Genomic DNA, 8,702 nt, shown 5'->3' on the forward strand with positions numbered 1-8,702 from the left:
CACTCTCAACGTTTTGGTGTCGACAAATGGACAAGTATCCAATTATTGCTAAGAAAGCCCTGGATTTTTTTATACCATTTGTTACAACATATCTTTGCGAGCAATCCTTTTCGACGATGCTGGACATAAAAACGAAGAAAAGGAACAGACTTTTCTGTGAAAATGACATGAGACTGGCACTTGCCAAGGTGAAGCCACGCATATCTGAACTGGTCTCTCAAAGGCAACAGCAGAAGTCACACTGATTTGCAGGTATGTAATTTGTTGTAAGTTCATGCATTGTGTTGGTTTTGTTCTTTGAACAAGGTGATGTTCATGTACGGCTCATTTTGTGCACCAGTAAAAAAACATATCTATGTCTTGAATTTGAAAAAAAAAAAAAAAATTTCACTAAAGAGGGGTTCGGTGAATGCGCATATGAAACTGGTGGGGTTCGGTACCTCCAACAAGGTTAAGAACCACTGGTCTAGATGTTGAGAAGTGTAATCTGTATACCGTCTTAAACTGAATAAGGGAGAGTCTTGCACATGAGGCTGAAGAATGAATTCTGTCAATTACTTTTGGCAATTACTAAACACAAGATTTTACGACTTGTAAAGTGTAACATGCATGCACTTTTTAACATCCTATCAAATATTGTAGATTATGATGTTAGAGCCAGTATTTAATCCTAGAAATGTCGTCATTTGTTGGAAGAAAATGAATGGCACTGACTGAAACATTTCCAACATATATAAAGTTGACTTTATCAGTCTCCTGCATGAGCCTTGATCTACTGCACCAACTCTGAGGAAAAAAGCAAAAACAGACGTACATTACATGTTAATTCTTTCTTTCTTTTTTTTACTTTAACTGAGATTCACTGAGTCTTGTCAAAACAGCCTATGTTTTATATTTAAATGGCAAGAAAATAAAATCTACAAGAAATAAACCTGTAAAACAGGATAAAACATGTGTGTAGCTCCCATGTTGAAAACTGCAGATGACATGGAAGTCTTTTAAATCTTTGTGAAAACCACCAGCATGTGGTTTGGCAAGACCAAGGTGGAAGAAATCCTCATCTGAAGCTTTGCTGAACATAAGGATTTCTCTCAGGTCGTCATGATTTGGTCTTTATCCTAATCAAGTCCTAAATGTTGTGGGCCAAAGATTTGTTTGTTGCTTTATAAATCGTGTAGAGTTCTGAGGTCAACCAAGTCTTTAAATTTAAGAGTATTTAATAAAAAGTGGATTTGATGGTTCTGTTGATGTGGTTTTATCTATGATCCCTATTACACTTTGTGTGTGCTTTACAGGTTATCGATATATTCATAATGACCATGATGGTTTGTGATTTATTATCACCGGAAGAAGTTTGTTCTTTCAGATAATTTATTTTAATTCTATGTTATTTATCATCAGACTCCTGAATAGTATGAGTTTTGTTTGCTCAGATTCAGTGTTAATTGATTATAGAAAAACCAAGTCTTCAATTTCTTAGTTTTTTTGTAGTTCATTTAGAAGTTGTTCCAAGTTACTTCCACAATAACTTTGTGTCATCTGCAAACAATATGACTTCTGTGTCTTTGAAATTACTTAGCTGAATGTACAATATCAATCCACATTCACTCAGTTAATGATGCATTCATTAATCTGTATGCCTCTTGTATTTCATTGCTCAAATTCAGGACATTGAAAAACACCTTATGTCATAATGCTTTTCAGAAACTCTCAAAGACAACATTACATGGATTATTAGACTCAGTGCTGCTCATTTATTGACTTGATTTTTCATTCCTGCAGCTTAGCTGTTCTGACAGCTCCACTCAGGCTCTGCTGGACACCACTGTGCTCCTGCTGCAAGGCGCCTGGTTTCTGGTACGCTTCCCAGTCATGATCATGGTGGCACTGTGAGCAAGAACCTGGCAACCTCCAGCCACCATGCCCCATCGTAACATTCCTTGACAGATCCCAACACAGCCCTGGTACAAACATACATGGCCATCAGGAGCATCCTACACTTTAAATGAGCTGACTTCAGGTGTTCAGTAAGGGGAAGATTTAATAACATTGCACATTTCATTTCAAGACTCTGTAGTCACAGAGCAGAGACTAGAAAAGGTGACAATAAAATGTTTTTGGAGCTTTACCAAGTAATCAGCATCAGACTTGTTAACAATTAAAATAAAACCCAACATTTAGAGTCTTACGGTGTGTTCACACCGAACGCGATGGACGCGAATAAAACGCCCCAAACGCCCCTAATTTGACGCGTGTACATTCGCGTCTCAACGCGTGTCCAAGAAAAATCCATCGCGCGTGAACCGGAAATGTGGGAGGAATGTGGGAGGGAGTTGTGCCAGACCTGGTTTTGCAAGATGGCAGCTATCGAGCTAGCGCTTGAAGAGAGAGTCTCCCTTCTCTATGTACTGTGGAGAGCAGAGCAGCAGCGTAAAAGACGTCCTCGCCGTACCTGGGTCCATCAGGTCCTCCAGAGGCATGAGCAGTTTGGTGAGTTTCACCACTTGCTCCAGGAGCTGCGCCTGGATGACGGCCGATTCCAGCGCTATCACCGTCGGCCAGTTTGAGGACCTGCTTTCCCTCGTCGGTCCCAGCATTGCCCGCCTAGACACCAACTACAGACGCTCAATCCCACCTGCAGAGCTCCTGTCCGTCTGCCTGAGGTTAGTAAAACTATTTAATACGGTAGTCCTTTATTGATATCTGTGCTAATATGCTAATCCATCCAGTTATACACTGCTAACATGGATGTGCTATGCTAACAGTGAATGCTGTCGGTGTTTACTGAAAGCAAACTGTGGTACAGAGACGACTCTTTATAATATTTCTAGTGATACTCAGAAGGTCTCATCAAGTCCCGATTTAATTCGATTTACGCTGTTATCAGTGTTTGCATGATAGCATGGCTGTGGTGTCACATCAATGTATGCGCTCGGTGTTTGCTGATATCAAACTGTAGCATTAGGACCACTGAGTTAACCTTTGTAGTGATACTCACTCCTTTTTATTTAGACCTGGTTTAATTCTGGGATAGTTGAATATTTGTATATAATCCCTGCAGCTGTCAGACTCTATAGCAGGGGTCACAGCCTTTATTTAAACGGAGTTAGATAAAACTGTGAACAGTTTGGTTCATCTCTAGTTACATGGTTCTATCTTGATAAGCTATGTCTTATCACAGATTAATTTTTCAAAAATATTAATGATTTAAGCAAGGAAAGGGCTACATGTCAACATACAACTCTTTATTTCTATTAATGTCTTACTTCATTCCTACCTGATTGACATGTTTAGGAATTATGAGTGATTGGCTCACTGTAGTTGTGAAAGTTGCTACCAATCAAATTATGTTATGTTAAAGTTAAAACAAAACACAACTGTTTTAGATATGATCTAATAAACATTTTGTAATTATCCTTATAATTACAAAAGGTTTTATGTAAGATTCATGTTTTGTGATTTAAATCTGACATCACAAAAGTATTTTGGAATTTGAATGATGTATTTTGTAACTGCAGTACACATAATACTGATTTTGAACAATTTTGTCCAGGTTCCTTGTCACCGGGGACTCCTTCAGGACCATCGCGTTCAGTTTCAGAGTCGGTGTGTCCACGGTGAGCCAGATCACCCCCCAGGCAGCGACGTCCATCTGGGACTGTCTAGTGGACGACTTCATGGCTGTGCCTTCACCTGGAGACTGGCGCTCCATCACAGAGGGATTCCAGGAGCGCTGGAACTTTCCTCTGTGCTGTGCAGCTCTGGATGGGAAGCACGTCCAGACAAAGGCACCCCATATATCATATAGGAGACACACACATTGATATACACTAAATATTCATTTCATTTCTTTTTTGTGGTGCCCAAATTGATGCACCTGCTTGATTTTGTTTAAACAATTATTGCACACTTTCTGTAAATCCAGTAAACTTCTTTTCACTTCTCAAATATCACTGTGTGTGTCTCCTGTATGATATTTAACTGACATTTTTTATTGTAACAACCAACAATTTATACAGGAAAATAATGTCTATTAACAAGGTTGCCCAAACTTCTGCATCCCACTGTATCAGTATATTTTGTCATTAGTATAATATGAAATAAATTCTACATGTGTCAAGTCGTGTGCCAACATTTGCTGTGTAGTAGAACTGAGACATTAGTCATTATAAACATTTATTTGAAATAATATTAAAAGTCTCAAACAGAAAAACATTAAACATAAATATATAAAATATAAGAATTTACAGAGAGACAGGAATAAAAAGGACCAGCTGCTCTCCAGAGCAGGAACAAGGCTGAGGAGGAAATGCTCCATTGGAGACTGGTGTGGCCTCTTCAGGGACTCCAGGATGGCCAGCTCCACCGCCGATGGACCGTCCTGGGACCCGTCCCTCATCTGCCTCGGAGCCGTCCTCCTCTGTGGGCCTGTAAAACAGCACAAAACACAAAGAAATGAGAAGGCTGCTACTAGATTTTAATTTCAACATTGAAAAAAAACAAAAACAATAACAGGATATAATCAGATTGGTTGTAGATATTTAGTAAAGGTGATCACAAGGGAATCCCACCGACTAAAAAGGTATCAGTGCTTGCTGTACATATCTGTGGGTGCAGCAGCAGGAGCTCAGGGACTGGGGATGCTCTGCTGCAGAATCAGTTGGTTCTATCAATACAGTATTAAATGTTAACAGGTTGGATATAATAATCGTAGAGTAGACAGTGGTCCCTCATTTATTGCAGGGGTTCTCAGAATAACTAGCCCCTGGTCACAGTTCTCACAATTGATTCTCAAAGTGCAAACCTTTGTAGATTGCAAAACGTAAAAGTATTATTATGCCGCGGTTTGTCTTCATCTGCCCGCCACTTTCGTGCGCCTTTTTCCCTCACGGTGCAGGTGTCTATTTCCGAATGAGGCTCATAGTTATGGGTGTTTTTGTGCTGTTTTTTCTATTGGACGCGATGGTTATCAAAACCAAACGTGATAAATTTGGCAAGCGCAGGAGATTTGTCAATCAGGCTGCAGAATGCAATGCTGTACTGTGCAATAAAAAATCAGCGAAAAAGCAAAGCAGTGACGGATGAACAGCGGGACCACTGTGTGCTGTTTATTAATAAACAATAAAATATATTCCTAAATGATAAAATGCATAAAAGCAGAACGGTATTTGTACGTCAGTGGGAAAATAGCGGTGGCTTGCTAGCTTTTGTGCGGCTTCCCCGGGTCAGTGAAAACTTTCAAAAGAGAAATGAATGAACTTACCAGGTTGCCCGATCTCTTCACATATCTTCCTCCAAGCTCGGTCCTTTTTATTCCTGTCTCGGTACTGAAAGCAGCTGGTGTTGTACAGCTCCGAGTTGTTTGCTACCGCATTGATTAGCCTTCCCCTCCATTGAAGTATGAAAGGCTTTGGCTGGATCTGCCCCTTTGACCTAGGTAACAGCCACGTCACCAGGCTCCTGATTGGTTGTCGCGGCGCGATTTGACGCTGGAGTTCAGATTTTTCCAACTCGAGCGGTAGACGCGAAACGCGCGTATGCACAAAATGCAACACAAAAACTCACGCGCGTGGTTTTATTCGCGAGTCAAACGCGCCAGACGCGCTACACTGACGCGCGTTTCACGCGTTTTGGCGTTTTCGCGACGCAAATCTGCTTCCGAATTTTCGCGGGACCCGCAATCGCGCGTCATCGCGCCTTTCCATTGACTTTACATGTAAACCTGACGCTCTATTCGCGTCCATCGCGTTCGGTGTGAACACACCGTTAGGAAGATAATCACAGAGGCAAAAACTTTCCACTGTATCGTCTCAGGTTTCTTAAAATGAAGTCTGAGGTAGGGTTGTTATTTGAGGTATTCCTGGAAAAATCTTTTTGTCCATTTGAAAGCTCCAGATTCTTTAGATTATCTGTCTCATACTTTGATTGTGAATATAGAGGATTGTAGCTCAAGTTAACATGGAAAGATAGAGGTTTAAAGTCTCTAAAACATTTGGACCCATGTGGAAAAGATATATATAAGTCTTATAAAGTTTGGATCTGTCTTGTGTGAAACTTGTATGAAAAGCATATAAGAGTGAAAACAGATATAAGATCCCTTGAAAAATTAGATAATGAAACTTGTATGTTTTGGATACTTACTAAAACAATATATGAAAGTAATGAGAAAGTGGCCACTTTCATGAGTAAATCACATATAAGTTTTTACTATTTCTTTTCCATATGGGGATGTTCAGTCTCTGACAGAAGGTTTGGAGACATGTAGAAAGTTCAGTTTGAATGGGTGAAACTAATATTTTATTTACACTTTCTCACACACAAGGAAGAGAATTTTCTTCATGTACAATATTTTTTACAACAAATACAACAAAATGAAACAAAACACATTTTGATGAATTCATCTCTTAATCTTATATGCAGAATTTCTGATGGTGTTTTCTCTGATATCCCAGTATGTATTTTGGCTATTTTGACTATTTACAGTAGCCGGAGCCTACTGAATTCTAATATTTCTAAAATCCATTGGATATTGAATACCCCCCTCCCACTTTACTGAAAGCGATCAAATCTGAGACTATGTTGAGCTACATGAAGACAATAAAAATAATTTTTAAAAAAAGTCCTGGGTTGTTTATATTCCATTCAGTGCTGAACTGGTGTTCAAATCAAATTTTATTAGTCAAATACACAGTCATACAAAGTACAACATGCAATGAAATTCCTGTGTCCTGGGGCTGCGGATGTAGCCGCACCAGGAAGAAACCAAAAAGACAAAAAGACAGTGAAAATTCGTACATCAGGGACAAGAGGAAAAAAAGGACCTCTAAAACAGTAACAGTAAAAAAAAGGTCTTGATGGGCTTTCCAGGGACATCGGTATGCAGGGGAGAGACGATGTTTGGGTTTGGTGCCTCCAATTTCACAGACAGTCTAAATGTCTGTCACTCGTCACCAGGTCTGTCAATTTCTTGTTGAAGAGCCGTGAGCTTCTCCAAGATCTTATCCATGTTGTGTTCAATGAGAACAGTCTGAGTACTCACAGCTCTTCCCATTGCTTCGATCATAGTGGACATTTTTGCTGGGTTTTGAACAGCTGTATCGTATTCGTGATGCCCGTTGCCTGGTGGCATTGACCAGCCAAACATCTGAGGGGAGTCGGGGAGGGTCCATTGAGGTCCAGCCGCAGAATTGCCCACAGCATGAGAATAGTGGGCCTGATTATCTGCACCCATTCTCATTGAATTTACCTGGTGCTGGGTGTACCGCTCCCTGAACGGGGGCTGTCTCTCTCCCTGAAACTGAAGGGGACAAGGGGACTGTCAGTAAAACGAGAATAGTTGTTTTAAATTATTGGCATTACACTTTTTTAAATACAGTCAATTCCCCAGATAATGACAGAATCAGAAACAATTCTGTTCAATAATAGGAGATACTTACATGAAGTGGGACATCCTGATTCACATACTGAGAATGTGAACTCCTCCTAAACTTACTCCGTTTGTTTTGAAACCAAGTTTTTACCTAAAGATAGAAGAAAACAGAAAACATTTAGTCAGTACAATGGACCCAAAATTCAATTTCTTATGTTGTAGTAAGTTGAAAAACACTCACCTGTCTGTAGGTCAGACCTGTCATCTCTGCCAACTGTTTCATCTCCCTTGGCTCATAGTAATGTTTCAAATTAAAGTGATGGACAAGAATATTCAACTGTCTCTCTGTGAACACCACCCGGGCCTTTCCTTTAGGTTTCTCTGGAGCAGTGCTGGGAGGGTGCAGAGTGGCAGTGATGTTGCCATCCTGGCTTCTTGGGACAGCAAAATCTTGTTTCTCTTCTGAGACAGCAGGAAAAAAAAGTTTTTAAAAAGTAAATTGCTGAGTCTGAAACACAACAGTTTCCCAGAAAAAAAGTGGGATATTTATACATTATTCAGAACCAAGAGTGACTTCTGCCATCAGGACTTACAACACAGAGTGAAAGAGTATTTTTGCAAGTTGTCTTAGAGGTTAGCCAACTCTATTCATGTAGCTCACCAGGCAACAATGCTGAGTACATACCTGGAGAAAAGTGCATCCCATGTTCCATCTTTGAAGTCCCAGTGATTAAAGCAGGAAAGCTGGAATAAGTATCTCTGATGAAAGGGCTCCAAACCAAGCAGGATAGTGCTGTGTATCCTAAGGCTGATTTAAGAGCAATTCTGGGCTTTTAAGGAGGTTTGTGGGTGTGGGCAGGATTGTGGGGGGTTGAGCTTCTTCCTTTGTGAGTCGCTTTACCCTACCAAGTTTCAACCAACTGGCATCATTTACATTTCTTTAAAATGCTGTTTCTGAGGTCTGAAAACAGAAAGTACAGTTAGAAAGCAGCCGTACAAATGAGCTTTACCAAATCCTTCCACCTCACACTTTATAAAATCTCAAAAATGTAATGCCTAAAATTACTGTTTTACTTTCAATTTAACCTCTTACCCATTACTTTAGTGTCCGTTTTAACTGCTCTTAAATTAGCCAAAAAAAAAAAAATTCAACACCAAATTCAGTTCGGTGGGTCGTTCAATGGGTCGTTCAATGGGTCGTTCAGTGCGTTGTTCAGTAGGTTGTTTAGTGGGTTGTTCAGTGGGTCTTTCATTTGGCCGTTCTTTGGGTTGTTCAGTCAGTGGGTGAGTGAAAGCAAGATTAAGTGTCTATGTGAGTGGAAAGTTCTTTCCA

At 40.1% G+C, this 8,702-nt stretch overlaps 1 protein-coding gene and 1 long non-coding RNA gene across 2 annotated transcripts; one reads left to right on the top strand and one right to left on the bottom strand.

Annotated features, from left to right (window-relative positions):
* Positions 1–2,331: 2,331 nt before the first annotated feature.
* On the top strand, positions 2,332–4,120 carry LOC146702143 (uncharacterized). Its single transcript, XM_085468714.1, has 2 exons — positions 2,332–2,663; positions 3,554–4,120. Exons 1-2 carry the CDS (start codon positions 2,404–2,406, stop codon positions 3,822–3,824), a joined length of 531 nt encoding a protein of 176 aa, XP_085324840.1. The 5' UTR covers positions 2,332–2,403; the 3' UTR covers positions 3,825–4,120.
* On the bottom strand, positions 3,866–5,767 carry LOC146702144 (uncharacterized). The gene is made up of 2 exons (XR_014922287.1): positions 5,264–5,767; positions 3,866–4,428 (listed from the first exon to the last, which is right to left on the bottom strand). It is a non-coding gene; the product is annotated as an uncharacterized LOC146702144 (long non-coding RNA).
* Positions 5,768–8,702: the final 2,935 nt, after the last annotated feature.

Source organism: Copadichromis virginalis, linkage group LG9, assembly GCF_057382275.1.
Source record: "Copadichromis virginalis isolate Kocher_CV1m ecotype Utaka linkage group LG9, C_Virginalis_male_GT1.1, whole genome shotgun sequence".
NCBI classification, from domain to species: domain Eukaryota; kingdom Metazoa; phylum Chordata; class Actinopteri; order Cichliformes; family Cichlidae; genus Copadichromis; species Copadichromis virginalis.

Excerpts from the sequence above, each read along its gene's own strand:
- LOC146702143 (XM_085468714.1), top strand. The coding sequence starts at position 2,404 with ATGTACTGTGGAGAGCAGAGCAGCAGCGTAAAAGACGTCCTCGCCGTA. Across the intron at positions 2,664-3,553 it reads CTCCTGTCCGTCTGCCTGAG|GTTCCTTGTCACCGGGGACT; the intron begins GTTAGTAAAACT and ends AATTTTGTCCAG.